The 21,346-nt window shown below is 44.8% G+C and overlaps 1 protein-coding gene across 3 annotated transcripts in view; it reads right to left on the bottom strand.

Annotated features, from left to right (window-relative positions):
• RRBP1 (ribosome binding protein 1) overlaps positions 1-21,346 on the bottom strand; it is a 68,667-nt gene that overhangs the window by 45,876 nt on the left and 1,445 nt on the right. For 2 of the 3 annotated variants that reach the window (XM_026456117.2, XM_026456116.1), the window contains exon 2: positions 1-977. This exon is cut by the window's left edge. In XM_026456117.2, the coding sequence (XP_026311902.1) occupies positions 1-956 (956 nt within the window). In that variant the 5' untranslated portion in view covers positions 957-977. The remainder of the gene's footprint in view (positions 978-21,346) is intronic. The other variant, XM_026456118.1, reaches the window with a different exon arrangement.

The raw sequence follows: 21,346 nt of genomic DNA, 5'->3' as shown, positions 1-21,346 counted from the left end.
CCCTGGTTCTGGGCCCCCTCTGCCTTTTTGCCCTGGTTCTGGGCCCCTTCTTCCTTTCTGGCCTGGTTCTGAGCCCCCTCAGCCTTTTTGCCCTGGGTTGGGGCCCCCTCTGCCTTTTTCCCCTGGTTTGGGGTTGTATCTACCTTTTTCCCCTGGTTCTGGGCCCCCTCCACCTTTTTGCCTTGGTTTGGAGTTCCTTCTGCCTTTTTGCCTTGGTTTGGGGTTCCCTCTGCCTTCTTCCCTTGGTTTGGGGTTCCCTCTGTCTTTTTGCCCTGGTTTGGGGTTCCCTCTGCCTTTCTGCCCTGATTTGGGGCTCCTTCTGTCTTTTTGCTTTGGTTCTGAGCCCCCTCCGCCTTTTTGCCCTGAGCAGTGCCAGTGGCTGGTGTGTTGCCCTTGGCACCCACTGGGGGCACCACCACCATTGGCACCTCCTTAGGGGCAGTTTCTAAGATGGCAGCCTTCGAAGTGAGAACCTGGATGGAATTCACTACAGAGCTGACAGCTGGTTCCACTTTTGCCACTTTTTTCTCCTTCTTCTTTTTGTCCTTGGGAGAGGAGGCCAGCTTCTCCTGGGGCGTGGCTGGAACTGTGGCGACAGGAGCAATGATAATGGGGGGCTGGACTGGGGTTGGAGCCACAGCCACAGCAGGAGCCCGCACTGGTTCTCGGAGGAGGACAGTCACATTGGGAGCCGGATCGTGATCAGGTATCTTCCCATTAGGCTTCTCTTCCTTTTTCTTGGTCTTTCCTTTCTTCTCCACTGTTTTCTCCTTCTTTTTCTTCTCTACTTTCTGGTGGTGAGTTTTCGCCATCTCCTTGCGCTGGTTGGCTAGGGCTTCTTCATATGACGTTTCCTTCATGGAGAAAGTCGACACCAGGAAGATGCCAATGGCAGAAACAACCATGAATCCTCCAAAGACCACAACTCCCAAGGTTTGAGTGTCATAAATATCCATCCTGGCTTGCTTTCCTTTCACCTGTCAAATACACACAGAGGTTACTATTTGTAGAAATCGAGGCATTCAACAGTTTCCATCCCCATCAAACTTCAGGTTTCACTAATTCTTTCTTCAGACTAATAAATTCAGAGAAGAAACAAACCCAGGCACTCTCTGATGTCCCACATTCTCTCCTGCTCCTCTTTAGGAGTGAGCGATTCATACCCAAGGCAGGAGCAGTCCCCACACAAAGCAGCAGTAGAGTCAGAGCAGAGTGCAGGTCTACCTCTGCAGCACACACGCCCAGGAGCCTCCGCAGCCAGGACCCCCATGCAAGATGCTCCCCACCACAAACTCAAAGATGCGCCGGAGTACAAACGCAGGCCAGGTGTGAGACCGTGGGCAGTGGTGGAGACCGGAGCAAAAACACCTGCCCCCACCTAAAATTAGGCAGTGACACTCTGTCATGGCCGACTACCCTAGAAATGTCATTGCTGAGTTGGGAGATGTTTTGATTTTTCATGTTAGGCCAGATATCTTTTTAATATTTTTTCTCTCAATGTGAAATTGACTGATTTAAAAAATATGTGAACCAAACCAAACACATCTGCAGGCTTTCAGCCACATGCATTTTAGCCAGCAGGCCCACAGTGTGCTATCTCCACTCTGTTGCTTCCCTCTTCCCCAGTGCCAATAAATGCCACTACCCAGGATCAGAGATAAAAACTTCTGCATTACAATCCTGAAACGTGTTCAAGAATTCAGTGAGGGAAAATAGCCTTTTGCCAGCAACAGCTCCTGAGGAGTTATGGAGCCTGCAATTTGCGTGTTGGGAAACAGGCAGAATCAGTCTTGGGAGGCTCACAAGATGCCAGATTTGGAATTTCACATCCAGAAGGTGCACAGAGGGTGAGGAGACAGTGTCACCAGGCGCTCTGTCAGACAACGCTCCCCAAACCATGAGGACGAACAACACGGTTCTCACTGCCTATGGACCAAAGTCCAATGGGTCAGAGGCAACCAGGTTCATACACCTTCCTGCCACAGCCCAGGCTAAGTTCCACTTCACTGAGGAACTCCAGGAGGTGTATGTATTTGGATATATTCAACTGAGTCCCGAGTCCCTCTAACGAAGATCGATGGAATGAGCAAAGAGAACACGAGGGTAAGAAGGGGTGGGTAAGGGGAAGTAGAAAGAGGTGGAAGAGGAGAGGAGGGGAAGTGGACAGGCCTCCCCCAACATTGCCCTGCAAAACCTCTAGCTGCTGTGGGAGGCTGGGTCCAGGCTGCTTAGTGGCTCAGATATTGAGATTCTTCTCCTAAGAAATTGAGATCCCCACTCCTCTTGAGTGGATACAGAGGAGGGAAATAGAGTAGGAATCAAATGCAAATTTTGACATGAGGGCATTTTAAAGAAGGGACTAAGAAGGGAGACTGTTTTCAACGTCTTGGTGTCGTGTTCTAAGGCAAATCACTCTCGGCTGGGCGCGGTGGCTCACGCCTGTAATCCCAGCACTTTTGGAGGCCAAGGCTGGCAGATCACGAGGTCAGGAGATTGAGACCATCCTGGCTAACATGGTGAAACCCCGTCTCTACTAAAAAATACAAAAAACTTAGCCGGGTGTGGCGGCGGGCGCCTGTAGTCCCAGCTACTCGAGAAGCTGAGGCAGGAGAATGGCATGAACCTGGGAAGCGGAGTTTGCAGTGAGCCGAGATCACGCCACTGCACTCCAGGTTGGGCGACAGAGCGAGACTCCGTCTTAAAAAAAAAAAAAAAAAAAAAAAAATCACTCTCACTCTCATCACAGAAGGAATACATTACTTTGGCCTTTCTAAGACTTTTGCAGGATGAGGGTTTAAAACACTCATGACAAGAAAACTTCCCAGCATATGCTCTCCCTGGGGACAACTCTATCAGCCACGTGGCAACACACTTCTCCCACACTGTCACTCTGCACTGAGCGGGACCAAGTCACACTTTTCATTCCAGTCTTAACCTCTACAAACAAAGTCTTAGGGGAGCTCCTGGAGGCCTTTGAATCCTGGGTGAGGCGGCATTTATGTTTCCAAATGAGTTCTGACCTCTGGCTGTGGGCAGTAGCAGTGTGATCCACAGCCAGGGCACTCTCACGTTTGATCATCGAGGGAAAGTACCAGGAATTGGCCTTCCGAGAACACACTCTCAAGCTGGGTGTTAAAAAGGAAATCACACCCTGCTCAGCTGTGCATGGATTCAGTGGGTAGGAGGATGGGGACAAGAAGGTCTGGAACATGGTACAGTCAACCCTCACTTTTTGGCAGGTACCCACCAACCAAAACTCCTCTGAGTACTTACAAGATTTCTCAGAACTCTGCCAAAATGGACACCACATTATAATCACTACATTCAAAAATCCTAAGGCCAGGCGTGGTGGTACAAGCCTGTGATCTCAGCACTTTGGGAAGCTGAGGCGGGAGGATCGCTTGAGCTCTGGAGTTCAAGGCCAACCCAGGCAACATAGTGAGACCTCATCTCTATTAAAAAAAAAAAAAAAAAATCCTCTAAAACACTCCCCTTCTCTAGAGAAACGAACATTCGGGGCCTGGGTCACCCTCACCGAGGCTCCGTAAACCCCAAATGGTTTCCCAACAACCATGTGCTCGAGAGGTGGTCTCCACGGAGTCGCGGCTGGCACTGGTTGCAGACCGTGATGCAGTGAACGTCCATGCACAAAGTGGGGCCTGTTCACAGCTGAGGACTGTGGGGCTCTGTGCAGCCTTGTGGTTTCCAACTTCTAAACTCTGGCAGAAAAGCCAAGGCTGGAAAATGAACTTTTAATCTCACTCAACATAGGCAAACACAGAATACAAAAATATACTCTCTGTTGGGACCCAGAATCGAGAAAAGCAAACTCGGGAGAATATTTTTCCTTTGCAACGCACACAAATATATGTTTTATAGCAGCACAAATGTGTCTTCCCAACTTTTGCAGAAAAAGAAATTACATCCCCACCACTAATTTCCAAGTTAGAATTTTTTAAAAGAAATCTTTCACAAGAAAATGAAAAGCCCTAGTCTTAAGTAGTAATACGCTGAAACATTTAAGGCTAAGGCAATACCACCACGGACAGCAAAGAAATCGAAATGAAAAACAGCCTTTCTGCTGCTTTGCAGAGTCAGCTTCGGTGGGGCATAAACATGATGCTGGGAGATCCCTGATTCACAGAAATGATGAAGCCAGGGATGCCTCTCAAATTCGGTTCTCACAATTAGCATTCCGGGAGCTCTGCTCCTGAAATCCACACCATGATAAGAGGCCCCCACCAGAAACCTTTTCTAGGGCCTCCTCCATTGCACCAAAGAGTTAGGGCAGATGTGTGCCCACCCATACCTTGTAGGGTCTGACACAGAGATCTATATTCTGTCAATTCCAGAAACTTCTGTCAAATATGTACTTTTACTCGCTGTAGTGGTCCTCCCTTATCTTCTGGGAAACATCCCAACACCCCAGTGGGTCTGAAACTGCAGTAATACTGAACCCTACATACACTATTTTTTTTCCTATGCCTACATACATGACAAAATTTCATTTAGAAATTAGCCACAGTACGACATTTAACAATAATAAAATAGAACAATTATAACCATATGCTAGCATCACCACTCCTGCACTTTGGGGCAATGATTAAGTAAAATAAGGGTGACTCAAACATACGCACTGTGATACCAGACAGTGGATCTGAGAGCCGAGAGGGCCACCAAGTGACGCAAAGGCAGGTAACATAGACGGCGTGAATCCACTGCACACGGGATGGTTCACACCCTGGGCAAGACGCTACTCAGAATGGCATGCAACTTAAAACTCAGAAAGAGTTTCTTTCTGAAATTTTCCATTTAATATTTTCAGACCACAGCTTTCTGCTGGTAACTGAAACCACAAAGAGTGAAACCATAGATAAAGGGGGACTACGATATTGCCAACATACTCAGACTGTAAGACAAAAAGATGAAGGCCCCAAGAGGGAAGGATGTAGGAGGCTGCCCAGAGCTCAACACACTGAACTCTCTGGCCCACCTCTAAGGTCTCAAGAAAACGGCTCTTCTTTTGTTCTTAAGATTCGGGGAACAAAAGAGGAAGCCCCAAACTCTTTAGACACAGAAGATATTTGCTAATTCACATGGCCCGGCCAAGTCAGTTGGGTCCAATTTGGCAGCTGGGATTTTGGTAGGTTTTGTGAAAGGACCCTCAACAGCTCCCAGGGCTCTGTCTCATTACTAAGCAGCAGCTCCACGGGGGACCCTGTGTGGAAGCTTGGAGAAGCCGTGGGGTAGGGGTGGTCAAAGAAAGCAAACCCCCAGATCCATTTCCTGGGCATAGCATAAGGTGACCTGGTAGGAAGGTACAGAACTAAAACAGAATGACAATAAAACAGAGACCCTAGTAGACATGGCTACATCAGAATCAACAGCTCCTAATTTTTAAAATATTATGAAATGACTCATACAAAAGACTAAGAAGAAAAATATGAACATCCATTAGCCTACCACCCAGGTTTACCAAACCCTAACATTTTGCCATACGCACTTCAGATATTTATATATATGTATGTATGTGTGTGTGTGTGTATATATATGGGGGGCGACACACATGTGTATATGTATATATATGCCATCTCCCTTCTAGAGGGGGCAACACTCTGAATGGGTCACTTACCACTTCCACCTGCTTATGCTTCTATTACATGTAACTCTACAAACAAAATACAGCCGTTGCTTTGTGTGTTGGTAATTGCTGTGTAAGTGACATTGTTCTAGGTGCTATTTGGTAACATTTTTTGACTAAACTTTGTGAGATTTGTTCATATAAATACACACAGCTTTGGTTTATTCTTTTTTTTTTTTTTTTTTTTTTTTTTTTTGAGACAAAGTCTCTCTCTGTTGCCCAGGCTGGAGCTCAGTGGCACGATCCTAGCTCACTGCAACCTCTGCCTCTCAGGTTCAAGCCATTCTTGTGCCTCAGCCTCTTGAGTAGCTGGGATTACAGGCCTGCGCCACCATGCCCAGCTAATTTTTGTAGTTTTTAGTAGAGACGGGGTTTCATCATATTGGCCAAGGTGGGGTTTATTTATTTTCACTCCTATATTACATAGCTGAATCACAAATTATTATCCATACTCCTATGCTTTTAGGTTTTAAAAATGTGTGCTATCACACAAAACTGTAGCGTGACATGTCTACCATACAGAGTGAAAAATCTCCTTTATACCCCTGATGCCAGCCACTCAGGGTCGCTTCCTGGAGACAACCATTGCGACAGAAGTCATTTCACTGTTTATATGTTATTTTCTTCAAAAGACTTTGGTACTGCATTTCAAAGTCAGGTTTTCAATCACCAGGAATTTACTTTGGTATGTGACAGGAAACGGTGATAAAACTTTCCCCATCAGTTTAATTACCCAGCACCATTTCCTGACTGGTCTTTTCCTTCCCCCACAGACTCAGATGGCCGTCTCTGTACCACTCAGTGGATCTGCTTCTAGATTCTACATTTTGTTTCACTGTTATATTTATGCTCTACATCAATACCACATTTTCAGCTTAAGCATCCCCTACAAAACTTCTACTGGAATTTGTATTTGAATCACACTGAGTTTATACATGAATGTAGGAAGGACTGCTATTTCTAACTATAGAAGCTATCTGTCAATGAATATGGTATGCTAGAGCACTACATTGATTTAAATGTTTTCTTCGAAGCCAGGCAGTGGTTCACGTTTGTAGTTTGAGCTACTTGGGGCAGAGGCAAGAGATCACTTGAGCCTTGGAGTTGAACACCAGCCTGAGCATCATAGTAAGACCTTGTCTCTTAAAAAAAAAAAAAGTTTTCCTCCATACCTCTATAAGATTTTAATGATTTTCTCCATTAAAGTCTTACATGTTGTTTTGTTGATGGTTAGAATATCTTTTGTAAATTACTTCTTCTATTCCCCAGCTATAGATAACCAGCAAAGTAATTTATTTCTGCATATATATCAATTACCCAGCTATCATCTATGCTCTTGTAAAATCTAGGAGTTTGTAGATTCTTTCCGATTTTTTTTTTAATAAAAAGCTGTGGAAAAAAAGACAGTATTGTTTCTTGCTTTCCAAACCATATGATCTCATTTCTTTTTCTTGGCTTAACACAGCTGGCTGAGAACTCTGATGCAGTGCTGAGCAGAGTCTGTGCGATAAGCTGCCTTGTGGCATTCCCAAGTTACTGCTTCTAATGTTTTACTACCAGTGTTGTACCAACTGTAGGTTTCCAGCAGAAATCTTTCCTCAGGTTAAGTAGTATGTCTTACATTCCTAGTTATCTTTTTAATATAATTGAGTATTGGATTTTACCAATTGCTTTGTCTTTACCAGTTGACATTTTCTCCTTTAATCTGAAATATGTGGAATTACAGCAATGCACACTCTAATGCCAGTTCATAAAGTTTCTATGGTATAAATGTTTTCTTGATGGAGACTCTAATATATCACTAGATTTGGTTTGTTCACATTTTTATGTGAGATTTCTATGTGTATTTTAAAATGAGAACAATCAGAGGTCATTCTCAGACTGTTGTCTGATCTTGGTATTAGAGTCACTTGAGTCTCACAGAATGAGCTAAAAATCATTCCTTTTCCCTTATTCTTTGGGATAGTTTGTGTAAAGTTAGGGTTATCTATTCTTTGTAGATCTGGAAGAACTTGCCCATAAAAGTGTCAGGATTAGTGTTCTGAGATCTTTTCTTTAAAAGGGGGAAGGGTGGCTAGAGTGCTGATTTTTAACAATTTCAATACAATTTAACAACATCAATTTCATCGATGATTCTGGGACCAGCTGTTGGGTTTGTGATCCAATCTATAAAATTAATATTCATTATTCCTTCCTCCCTCCTTCCATTGGTTTATTCTGTCTTTTCTAACTTCCTGACATGGCCATTTATTAACTTTCAGTCCTTTCTCTTTTCTTGCAGCAAATATTTAAGGCAATAAATTTCTCCCTAAGTACTGCTATCGCTTCGTCCTACAAGCTGTGATGCTAACACAGCTTCCTAACATCCATACATGACTGAATTTCACGAATGTCTCCAGCTGCCTCCCCAGTGGTCGAACCACCTACAAGGTCTTAGGTCTGCTGCCCTTCCCCACGACATGAGCCTCCATCACACACACATATGGACTAGTCAGTGTTGTTTGGTTCCGGACAGCTGATACTTGCTTGTTTACCCAAATGCTGGCCATCTGCTCATCACTGCTTCTTGCATCTCATTCCTTTTTTTAGGGTTTTGCCAAAGTACATCCTTGAGTAGATCTTTCAGCAAGGATCTCTCCTTCATAAACTTTCTCAGTCCTTAAAGCCCTGAGAAAATTTACTTCACCTTCATGGATTAACTGAGAACAGAATTCCATGCTGACAGTTTTCTCTCACCACGTTGAAGATATTATTTCACTTGTCTTCTAGCCTTTTCTTGATGGGATGTTTAGAAACACACTGTCAGTCTATTTGTCATTCCCTTATAATATCTTTTTAATCTCTCATTACTTTTAAGACCCATTTCTGGGGTTCTAAGGACTCAGCAAAATGTTTTTAAGTGTGTATTTAACTTATTCAGGTTCACTGTACTGAGTGTGAGGAGTTATGTTTTTCTTCAATTCTGGAAAATCCTTGCCCACTCAGTTCTTGGAAAATGGTCTGGTCCCTATTCCTTCCTGGTAGAGCTCCTAATTAGACCTCAATCTCTTTGTGCTACCATTTGGAGAACTTGTTAGACCTACACTCCAGTCTTCAGCTGAATCTCACCAGCTCTATAATCAGTCCTTTGAGTTATTCAATTTGTTTTTTAAGTCTGACTGGCTTTTCTATTTTCATTGTCTTCTTTTCTACCTTTAATAGTAATTTTATATTATATCTTTGGTGGGGCTTTATCACTGGCAACCCTTAATGGGCTGAGTTGTGGGCCTGCCTCTAATGAGTTGTTTTATCTTTGCTTCAACTAGGCCCTCAAGGAAGACCAGCCAGGGACTAACTTTTACAGGAGGCATCGTCTCCTCTTACAAATTATCAGGAGACTGTGCCTCCCTTGCCCAGGACAAAACAGATAAATTCTTACCTGTCATCTCCCCTTGCTACTACTGGGTAGGTGTTCCTTCTAGTCTGCCCTCCCATTGAGGGTACAGCCCTTCAAGGGTTCAAGTCTTACAGGGGGATGTGAGAGAAGGTTCAGTTCCCATTCCCAATCTCAGACAAAATCCCATTCCCCCTGGACGTTAAAGCCAAAGACTCAGATGACTTCAACGGATAATACCGCAACCCTACCCGTGTTCCAGGGTCAGCTCACTGCAGGCCCCAGTCACTCTCCGCAACCTTGGCTTATAAACTCTGGTCATCCCTTTCCCTACCTTGTGAATGCACTACTATGCGTTGTAAAGAGTGCTTACTAACTACGTAACGTTTCTAAGTGCTGGAAAAGTGGGTTTCAGATCAGTTGATCTAAAATTTTAAGTGTAATCTCTGATTTTTTTTTTAACCCAAAGAAACTAAGAGAAAATGCAGTAACAAAGACAGAGTCTGAAAAAATTTATTTCATTTCTAAGAGGATACATATAATGGACTTCCTATTTTAAAGAAACAATGTTACTCATTTTAAAGAAGAGATGAAACACTAAAAATAGAAATGTATTCTATTATAAGCCTTTGCTTATTCATCAGCCATTTCAGATTCAATTTCTATGCCTGAAGGGGAAAAAAAAAAAGAATTGACAATTTTTGGTGTCTCTCCAAATAACAGTCTTTGGAAAGTAGGTACTTAAACAGACCTAAATCTTCTGCGAACTTCCAAGAAGCCTACAGGCTTCACCTTATTGAGGAAGACAGCATGCCTAGGCGGTAGGAATCAAGAACTGATGTCTCAAAATGGACATGAACAGTTAAGATGTGCTAGCCCACAAGGGAGTTCTTACTGCGGTAAACATTTGTCTCCCCAAAGCAGGGATCAGTCTCATCTGTACTGTATCCAATCAAACCTCACCACATGAAATATGGTAAGTGATGAATCAATCGTCTACTCAATATCATATCAGGATCATATGTGCTAATGTATACCATTATAAGGACCAGATCTAAACAGAACACCCCAAGTATCCAGATGGAAAATAATACACACCATGGAGTCTTACATGTTTTCAGTTACTTCTTAGTTTTTCTGAGTTTTCACACTCTAAAGGTAGCTCTGAAGTTTCATTTTCTGCTTGTTGCTGGTATACGGAAACGTAACCGATTCCAGGAGGGTGATTTTTTTCCCCCACAGCAACTTGCCTAATTCTAGTAACATATCTGTCGATTAAAAAAAAAAAACAACTACACATATAAGCATATGAATCGCAGTTTTGTTCCTTTCTTCCCAATTTCCTATTGTCTGCTTAATTTTTCTTGAATTTTTGCGCAGGGGAGGACCTTCAACACAGTGAAGAGAAGGAATGACAGCAAGTATTCTGTTTTTCTCATATTGAAGGGAAAGATTTAGGTGTCTCTCTCTTTAGTGTGAGGTTTGCTAAGCCTTTTTGTAGACATCCTTTATCAGGTCAAAGAGGTGGCCTTCTTATTCCTAGTTTACGTAAGTACATGTTGAATTTTATCAAATACTTTATCTGTACTTATTAAGATAATCATACTACTCTACTATAACCCGTAGGTGTGGAAGGTGAATATAAGCTTATTTTTAAACATTAAACCAGGTTTGAACTCCTAGGATAAAACGATTTAGTCATACATACTGCTGGATTTGGTTTTTCTTTTCAGGTATTAGATCTGACTGACGGTTTTCTTTCCTCCTACTATTCTTGTCAAGTTTTGTAACAAGGTTGGCTGGCATCAAAATCAGTAGTGTAGGACTCTTTTTTTTTTTTTCCCCATTGTTTCTACTCTTTAACAATTACCTTTAAAAAAAAAAAAAAAAGTAGGCCGGGTGCGGTGGCTCAAGCCTGTAATCCCAGCACTTTGGGAGGCCGAGATGGGCGGATCACGAGGTCAGGAGATCGAGACCATCCTGGCTAACACGGTGAAACCCCGTCTCTACTAAAAAATACAAAAAACTAGCCGGGCAAGGTGGCGGGCACCTGTAGTCCCAGCTACTCGGGAGGCTGAGGCAGGAGAATGGCATAAACCCGGGAGGCAGAGCTTGCAGTGAGCTGAGATCCGGCCACTGCACTCCAGCCTGGGCGGCAGAGCGAGACCCCGTCTCACAAAAAAATAAAAATAAAAAAAAATAACACACAGCGCTCACAAAATTCAAAGTTAAATCTTTACCCTCCCCTCCATTAATTCTATTATCCCTTCCAACTTAGATGTTACTGTTTTCATGTATTTAATCTTATCCTTGTTTCAGCCTCTCCAACATTATTCTTTTGAATGTATTTAGAATTGTCCAAATATTTACCACTTTCTTTACTCATCACTCCTTGTTATATCTTTTTCCCCTTCCCATCACTTTCCTTCCAAGAATATCCTTGAGAAGTTCCTTTAGCAAAGATCTTTCAGTAGCTATCTTGGGTTTTTATCTTAAAACGATCTTTTCACTCTCGCTGTTGAATTTTTCCCTCAAGTTGCTGTATTGCTAATGTCTACATGTGGATTTATTTTTATTTATCCTGCTTGGGTTTTGGTTTGGTGTCTTATGCATTCCGTAAAATTCTCAGCCATTAGCCCTTCAAGTACTGGCTCTGTCCTCCCTCCTCTCCTGGAACCCCAATTAGACACACTTCTGAATCTACTCTTTCTGAATCTTAATTGGTCTTACAAATTATTCATCTACGTGATTCTCTAAGATAAATTGTATATATTTCTTCTTCTCTACTTTTCCAGTTCATTCACTCTCTTCAGTTTTATGTAATCTGCTAATAAACCCAGCGGTTAGATTTTTATTACAAAGACATGAACTTTTCATGTCTACAAGTTGTTCCTGGTTCCTTTTTCAAATCTGTTAGGTCATTGTATAGTTTCCTCTTCCTCGTAGATATTTTCAATCTTGCCTATTAGTTTGAGTAAGGCCTTTAAAATCTCCGTCAACCAGTCCATTATCTTACGTTTTCTGAGATCTGTTCCTGCTGGTCCTCATTCAGTGCTTTCATCCTTTGCATTTAGTTGTTCCTAACTATGGACTGTTCTCTTTCGTTTGATAATTACACCTGGGGATTTGGTGAGCCCAGGATAAAGGTGCAGTCCTTCAAAGATCTGCTCGCCCCTGGACGGGTCCAGGAGCACCAGCTGTGCAGGTCCACTCTCAAATAAAGAATCTTCAAATCAGCTTGGAGTTTCCCACTACTCAGGCCATGGGATCTGCATGAGGGACAACTTGTGATACCCACTTCTCAGAATGTGCCCCTCCCTACCCTGCCTGTAGGGTGAGAATGGGCTTACCTCTGACTCCCCTTCTCCCTGAAGGTGTCATGGCCCCTTACAGTTCCAACTCAGGGAGCCCGTTTCCTATCATGCTGCCAGCATGAATCTCTGCCCCCGTGCCTGGAGATGCTATCAGAACTTAAGAGTTTGCCCATTTCGCCAAAGGCCCTCAAGGTTGTCCTTATCCTCTTGGGTCCCTCATTTCACCACCTGCCTCAGTGTCTTCCATTCTAGGCTTGTCAGAAGGTATTTCTAATGTTATTTACCTCTTGTCCAGGCCATCCAGCAAATTAGAAGACTGGTTCAGGCCACTCAGCCTATCCTATCACCAGAAACCCAGTGTTGTCACCCCCAACAGCCAAACCAAATCCCAGCCAACCATGCTCTTCAAAGAAAAGGGAGCACGTGGCTGCCATGTGCCAGGAGGCTGGCTGTGCCAGGGAGACTACTGCCAGCTCTGGACCTGGATGTACCATTCTTCATGACTAGGTGGGCCAGGGAGGAAGGGCTCCTGAAGGAGTATCCCGACATCGCCAACCCCTGGAGGTTAGCAGAGCTTCTAATTAGAAACGCATGGGCCAGAGCTAAATGAGGTCTGGTACCCAACAGTTGGTTCTTTTGTTTTTAAGAAATTCGCTCTGTGGGGGAAGAGTTCTGATGAAGAATTCAATCTCAAGGTATGAGCTTCGCTGAATTCCCTTCCATTAACTCCTTCGAGAAGAGCTGTGTTTCCACTCAGGTTTATATTAGGAAATATCACCTGCTCATCGGCAATAAAATCTGACCCTCTCACAACCCCTTTGCAAAGGCCCACCTTTGATTAACGAATTCTGTCAGCCAAACATCCTATCTCCGTGACAGTGGACAACTTCAGCATGAGTGAATCATTTCTTATTTATTATCAGCGGTAACTCAAAATTCATTTTGGTTCCCTTTTAGAATCAGTCACTTTACAATATATTCCAAGGTCTCATTCGTATACTGTTGGTGGGAGTATAAATTAGTACAAGCACTTCAGACAAAAAGTCTGGCACTTTCTTTTAAAGCCGAGCACCTACCTCCTTCTGGTCCTGCAATTCCACTCCTAGGTGTACTGACCCAATGGAAATGTGTATAGACATTCACCAAAAGTCTGTGGCATGACTGTTCACATAAGTATTATTTATAATAGCCCCAAACCGGAAACTCTCCAAGTAACCACCTACAGTAACATGAATAAACTCATATATTCACATGCTGGAATAGTGAACAATGAGAATGAACAAACTACAATTACCCCAACAACCGACAAGTCTTACACATAATGTTGGGTGAAAGACACGGAAGAGCATATGCCGTTCGAGTCCATTTACATCAAGTTCAAACACAGCAAAATCAATCACTGGTATTAAGAAGAGAGCAGGTACTCCCTGCCCAGGGATGGGTAGCAGCTGGAAGTTGGGCACAAAGGGAGGTTGGGGAGGTCGGGAATAATCTATTTCTTGATCTGCTGGTTAAACAGGCGTGTTTAGTTTGTGGATACTTATTGTGTAGACCCATGATAGTGCATTTTTCTGTATATATTTTACTTGACAGAGTTTAAAACGTGTGTCACATTTCCTTGGAAAACGTGCCCCACAGATCCTGGAGGAGGAGCATCTTTAAGGCCCGAAGAATCTGTTAGGGAGCCCTGTTACTACTGCCAGTTCCTAGCGCTCACACCCACACAGGATCGCTCCCTTCACAGACAGGAAGTAACTTAAGCCGGGGTCAAGGCAGGCAGTCACCTCCTGACCTGACAGGGCAGTGACTCAGTGGGACCCACAGCCCTTTATGGTCCTGTGGCCATGCCACCATGCTCTCCTGAAGTCTTTCTTTCTTTCCTTTTTTGAAATGGAGTCTCACTCTGTTGCCCAGGCTGGAGTACAGTGGTGTGAACCTCCGCCTCCCTGGTTCAAGCGATTCTCCTGTCTCAGCCTCCCGAGTAGCTGGGATTGCAGGCATGTACCACCATGCCCAGCTAATTTTTATATTTTTAGTAGAGACAGGGTTTCATCATGTTGGCCAGGCTGGTCTCGAACTCCTGACCTCAGGTGATCCACCCGCCTTAGCCTCCCAAAGTGCTGGGACTACAGGCATGAGCCACCATGCCCGGCCCACCTGCAGTCCTTTAAAAAATCAAACTGTACAGAATAAGTCTCCAGATCTTCCAACTTAAGAGGGATGTGACTTAAGAAGGTAAAGACTAGGTGAGCTTCAGAGCAGTGACTAAAGTTGACCTTTCAAGAGTCCTTTGACACATCACCAATACGACTTTTCATTAAGAGTTTCAATAATTCATTTATTCTTCAGTATTGACTCCTTCCTCCCATCAATCACTGTGATTACTATTCTGAAAATTAAGACTTTCCTTTCTAATTACTACAAATACCTAGAACTACCAAGGAAATAAAAATGTATTCATAAAACTAAAGCTACATCTAATTCCTCTTCAGGATCAGACTTAATTAAAAATCAATTTAATGCAGTTGAGTTGTATACTTTAATCACTGAATGAGAACTTCAAAAAAAACACACCACCTAGGTTTGAACAAGGGCCTTTCACCTTTCCAAGTAAAATGAGTAGGTCAGACATTCCCGTTAGAAAGGGCTAGGAATCTAGTATCTACTCTTCTTCACCTAAAATCAACAGGAGAGAAGAGGAGAAACGAAGGATGGGGCTGGACCTGGTATTGCCTCTTCCCAACCAGACCACCCCACCTCAGCCACTGCTCCTCCTGCTTCGCGGACTGCCACACAAAATTCCTCTGAGGAAAGAAAACCACCATGAGGTGAGGCAGGAGATGAACCTTGTCCCTTCCCTCACTTCCTAGCATGATGAGGACTGACCAAGAGAAAAGAAAATGTAATGCCGACTATAAGAATTCTCCCTTCTCCCGCTAAGGAACACTTCTGCTCACTAAACACAAAATCTACCTCTTTTCAGAGCAAGCCAGCACACTGTTCACACCCAAAACACACGTTCTGTTTCCTGGTGAGTGTGTCGTCACTGAGATGCTCAGTTACTCTGCAAGGCCCACCTCACACTCGTTGGTTGTACAAGGAATTAAAGGATGCTCACAGCCAAGTCTCCTCCCCAGAACTGGTGCAAGCACCTGGGAAGGGCCCAGTCCTATCAAGGTGTCATGCATGATGGACTCCCAGAGACACTGGGATGAATCTAACCAGGCTGGAGACTGAGGGCTCCCAGGAGAGAGCCAACATCCACATCACCTCCTAAGGCTCACTTCAAACCCCAGCCTCCACTGGCAGGGCAGGGTGTCCACATTTAACAGTGCCCGCTGCATGTGACTGTCAATTTCTCAACTGGAGCCAGGCTGGAGGGAATCAAAACTTCACTTGCATTTGGCTCTGGAATATGTTTTTGTGTTTATATTTGATGCTCTAGGAATCCAGATTCCTTTGGGCTACATGATATACTCACAGAACACCAGCGCTACAAAATCATCTCCATTAGCTCAGCAAGAATGGGCACCTACTGCGTGCCAGTCACTGCCCTCGACACTGGGTATACCTCAGGAAACAAAAGCTACATCCCTGCACTGGTAAAGCTTACGCTTCAGAGGGGGAGATGACAAAGTCAGTCAAATACGGGACATGTCAGGTGGTGATGAAGATAAAGTGATGCAGACAAGGGAGGCAGGGAATGGGGGTGGGGGAGCATCAGAGGCTGTCACTCCACACAGGGTAGCCAACAGGCCTGAAGGAGACGAAGGAGCCAGCCATGTGCCATCTAAGGAAAAGCTCTCAGGAAAAGGCCAAAGTAGGCTCAAAGGCCCTGAGGCAGAAGCATGCCTGAGGAACAGAGGCCACCATGGCTGGAGCAGAGGGCAGGGAGACAACAGGAGTGAAGCCAGAGCAAAAATGGTGCCCTGAGAGGCCACTGGAGACCTTGACTAAGGAGGGTCTTGAACAGAGGAGTGACATGGTCTGCTCTGGCAACAGACTACAAGGCAAGGGGTTCACAGGCAAAGGCAGTGAGCCCACCAGAGGCTGGTGAAGTAGCCCAGGGCAGAGGTGAGAGCAGGCTGGGCGTGCTGGCTCACGCCTACAATCCTGGCACTTTGGGAGGCCAAGGCAGGAGGACTCCTCTAGCCCAGGAGTTCAAGACTAGCCTGGGTAACACAGTGAGACACCATTTCTACAAAAAAAAACAAAAAACAAAAATTCACTGGGTGTGGTCGCGTGCACTTATGGTACCAGCTACCTGGGAGGCTGAGGCAGGAGGATTAACTGAGCCCGCAATGTTGAAACTGCAGTGAGCAGTGGCTGAGGCAGGAGGATTAACTGAGCCCGCAACGTTGAAACTGCAGTGAGCAGTGATTGCGCCATTGTACTCCAGCCTGGGTGACAGAACAAGACCCTCTCAGAAACAAAAAATCAAAAGGTAAGAGCTGTTTGGACCAGGAAGAAGGCAGAAGTGGTGAGAACGGTCACTCTGGCTCTGTCCAGAAGGTAGAGCTGATGGGACCTGCTGTGTACAGGGTACAGGTGTGAGACGGTGAGGAGTTTTTGCAGCCTGAAAGGTGGAGCTAGCCGGCCTAGTTTCATTTTATAGGAGGAGGAAACTGAAGCCCAGGGAAGAGAAGCCGTGTCCAAAGTCATTCACTTATTCCAGGGATTAGAACACCCAACCAGTGCTTCTCCCACTGCTCCACACAGCAGCTCCATGGGACGTGCTGATGACTAGTCCGGTCACACCGAACAGCCCCAGCCCCTGAGGGACTGCCAATACCCAAGCACGTCACATAAATTGGGACAGGATGCTGGGCGCTGAGAGCGCAGGCCCCGCCCAGAGAGGACAACCACAGTCCACGGCTGCCACCCAAGAAAGTCAACCTGGTATAGCCAGAAAATCCCATTTTCTCCCAGAGAACCCAAAAATCTAGATTTTGTTTTTTTTATTTTGAGACAGTCTCACTGTCACCTAGGCTGGAGTGTAGTAGTGTGATCTTGGCTCACTGCAACATCCACCTTCCAGGTTCAAATGATCCTCCCGCCTCAGCCACCTGAGTAGCCGGGACTACAGGCACATGCCGCCATGCCTGGCTAATTTTTGTATTCTTTGTAGAGATGGGGTTTTGCCATGTTGCGCAGGCTGGTCTCAAACTCCTGGGCTCAAATGATCCACCCGCCTTGGCCTCCCAAAGTGCTGGGATTACAGGCATGAGTCGCTGTGCCCAGCCCAAACAAATACAGATTTTAATGAAAAAAACAAAAACAAAAAATTTCCAGTTTTCAAAGGTGACTCAATTGCTTAGTAACATGAGGTTAGTGAAACAAACTGCATGTGGAGGCCAGGTTCAGTTCACACAGGGCACCAGTTTGGAATTCCTCTCAAGACAGCCTAACAGACCTTGTTTGCTTATACCTTGCCCAGGGTAGAGAATTAAAGATTTGAATTCAAGATGGTCTTTTATTCCAATTTTTGAGTCAGCAAATATTCATTATCACTATAAATAGTCGGTAACTTCCAGTAGTCTCAGTGGGCCTCCTTTCTGACCAGAAAGAGATCAAGTAGCTGTCCATCATTCAGCTTCTTCCTTTAAAGTTAAACTTTGGTTTTATGTTATTCTTTACAGAGTACTAATACTAAGATGAGTCCAGAAGTACAACCAAGAATTCAAAAATTCTTCCCCAAAACTGCCCAATTATCCTTTCAAAGTTATATGGAGGCTGGGCACGGTGTTTCATGCCTACAATCCCAGCACTTTGGGAGGCTGAGGAGGGCAGATCACCTGAGGTCAGGAGTTCTAGACCAGCCTGACCAACATGGTGAAACCCCATCTCCACTAAAAATACAAAATGAGCCGGGCGTGGTGGCGCATGCCTGTAATCTCAGCTACTCAGGAGGCTGAGGCAGGAGAATCGCTTGAACCCGGGAGGTGGAGGTTGCGGTAAACCGAGATCACGCCATTAGACTCCAGCCTGGGCAACAAGAGCGAAACTTCGTCTCAAGAAAAAGAAAAAAAAGTTAAATGGAGAATAACAGAGCTGTGTAAATAGTCACCGGTGTAGGAACCAATTTATGATACCCAAGAACACTGGAACTCCAATACTTTGGAACTGAAAAGGTTTTGGGACTGGACAGGTATTCTAGTCTTGCCAAAAAAATCTAAGTTAGAAATCACAAAATGTTTTTGATAAGTTAAAGTTGCTGCCACTGTTTACGGGTGGAAGACATATGTTATTGAATGCACATAAAGGACACACAGATATGTCTGGTTTTGGGGGAGTCTGGTTGTCTGATTCAGGAGACTTGGCCAGAATTTGTCTGCCTAAGAAAACAAGTCTCCTAGGAGGCCCCTGAACTAATTTTCTATATGCTAAGTTAGAGTGCCTCCTTGCCTAGGCACTGTCACTTAGAATTAAACATTTACCTTCCCTTACAAGCCATCACTTTCTACTTAATATCTATTTATTTTCTGTCTTTGTTACAAGTCACCATTTTGATGCTGAGGGCATTGGGTAAAAAAATCTCTCCAGGACAGGGCCACTCTCTGTGCAGCCCCCCTCCCACTCCTTTTTCTTGGAAAGCAGTTTACAATGCACGCTAAGAGGCGGGACTAATGCTTTCTCAGAGTGAGATCTCATCAGATGAAGTGTATCAACTGCCACTAGTCAACTGGTTTTGACCTACAGAATGGGCAATTTCGTGTGGTTCCACATATTACCACATGATCAAGAGGAACAGACATGAATGTTTAGAGAACATCAGCTACCTCTAGACCAGCGTTTGTCCAGTAGAACTTTCTGTGATGGTGGAAACCATCTACACCCACGCTGACCGACTTGTGACTACCGAGAACCTGAAGCGTGGCTAATTTGACTCAGATATTGAATGTTTAATTTTACTTAATTTGAACTGTTTTAAACTTAAATTGCTACTTGTGGCTACTGTATTGGACAACACAGTTCTAGACAGTGGCTTTTTCAGGCAAGAACTAGGTCTCACTTGCAGTGATTGAACGCCCACCACACAGGAGACCCTTGGTGAAAAAGATGAAATGAAAAACACCTTCTGCGTTGCCAGATTTTCAAATGCCTCCCCACCTTCCTGCCACTGAAGCTCTTAATTTTGATCTTCAAGTTCTGTGTCTTCCCTTGGGTAATTACTGCCCCAGGAAGGTGGAGGTGTACGGCCAGGAGGGAACATTTGGAAGGCTGGGCCCACACTGCCTAGCAACTAGGCAACAGGAACTGGCCTGACAACCTCCTGACCGGTAGGGCCTCCACCTTCTCATCCACTGAATGGGTGACAACCATTCCCACCCTCTAGAACAGAGTTATTGTAACGCCTAAATGTAAACCACAGTTGTGGAATCTGATTCTAAAAAGCGAACCTTAAAAACCAAGTTGGACTCAGCTTCATTTATCCGATGAGACAGTTGGGAATAGTTTAACACGTTACGGCTGTCACCTGAAGTGATAATATTTATGATGTTATAGGCCAGGTCTTAACCACTGCAGGCTCAGCATGCACAGATGGACAGCACAGTCCCTGCCTTCATCATTCTGACTTGACCATTATTTTTGTTTCTCCTGAAACAAGGTTTTAGCAAAGAAAAACTTGCTGTCTCAACAGAACTGTTGATCCTCTATGTGTCACTCATCTATCTATTAGTTAAAATTCCCAGGGCTAAAAAGACAAGAGTCTGGGTCCCGACACTTTTAAAAGGTGTCCCTGCTACATAATAAACCAATACTCCAATCACTGGCATTCAACCATTTAAACTGAGTTTGGTGCCATGTAATTATTGCAGCCTGTTGAGTTAGGGCTCATTTCAGCAAAGAGCATAATTGCTCAAATGTGACTTGATTTAAGATTTATTTAAAACTCTCCCATCACCAAAAAATATTCATACACCATACCACTGTAACTTCTTAATCTCTCTGTAAATGTTCAGAGACAGATTCCCAAGTATGAAAGGTAAGAGTTGTTACAGTGCCTAGAGCTCTAAACCTCTGCTTCTAAACCCCAAGATCCCTTTTTGGTCTCCCTTCCCCCAACCTTAGCCTCCTCCAGGCCTCCACTGGCCCAGGAGCCCTGCAAGCCGGCTTTGCGGTGCTCCATGCAAAAGGAAAACTTCACCTACTAGGAGGTCTGCCCCCGCCTTTGCTTCAACAGAGAGGGAAATGGCACCTCCAGGACCTCAGAACCGGAAGCTTCTTTCTGGAAGGGAAAGACGTTGGCAGATCATAGTGGGAGTGACCTTTGGCAAGTTCATAAACGAGTCAAGACATCACACAGTAAGTGGCATGCTGCAGGGTCACAGATTTCTCTAGGTGTCGGATTAACAGGAAGTTAAATCAAACAAGGAGAGTGAGGAGGGAGGCAGGGGCAGTGGGAGAATGTCGCTCGGCTGCACAGGGCCCGGTAACATTCGCAGTTGTTCTTCCTGGGAGTGCCGGACAGACGTCCTGGGTCTCTGGGGACACCCAGTTCTGAAGAGGTATCTAATGTGAGATGTGAGGCCCTACTAGACCTATTTCTCCAAATTCCTGAAAATGCCATCCAGATGGCCCCTACCCTGAAGGTTTCAGCACACAGAGTGAATAGCTGAGCAGTGACATGAGAGGCTCCCCAGGTCCCTCAGAGTTTCATTTCCTTGGTGCTTCCCAGTCTCTCCTAACCTCTGACCTCCCAGAGTAATTGCCAAATTGCCTTCTGTTTGTACAAGGTCCCAGCACTTCCCGGCGTGGCTCCCTACCCTGTGAGTGGGTGGTGCTGTCTCCAGGCCACAGATAAGAAACTCGGGTTTACAGGGGCCTTGGGACCTGCGAGTAGGCGGCCAGTACGTGGCCCCGGGTGTAGAACCCTGGCTGTGCGACTTCTGCAGCCCCGTGCCCGCCACAGTGCCGGAGCCAGGCCCCACCTTCCTCCCGTGTCCCGCACTTGCCTACAAACGCATCCCAAATGAACAGCCAACACTTGTGGCTCCTTCCTACAAGTAAGTGCTA

This window comes from Piliocolobus tephrosceles, chromosome 20 (assembly GCF_002776525.5).
Source record: "Piliocolobus tephrosceles isolate RC106 chromosome 20, ASM277652v3, whole genome shotgun sequence".
NCBI classification, from domain to species: Eukaryota; Metazoa; Chordata; class Mammalia; order Primates; family Cercopithecidae; genus Piliocolobus; species Piliocolobus tephrosceles.
The sequence above is the reverse complement of the archived record's forward strand: the minus strand, read 5'-3'. Positions and strand labels throughout refer to the sequence as shown.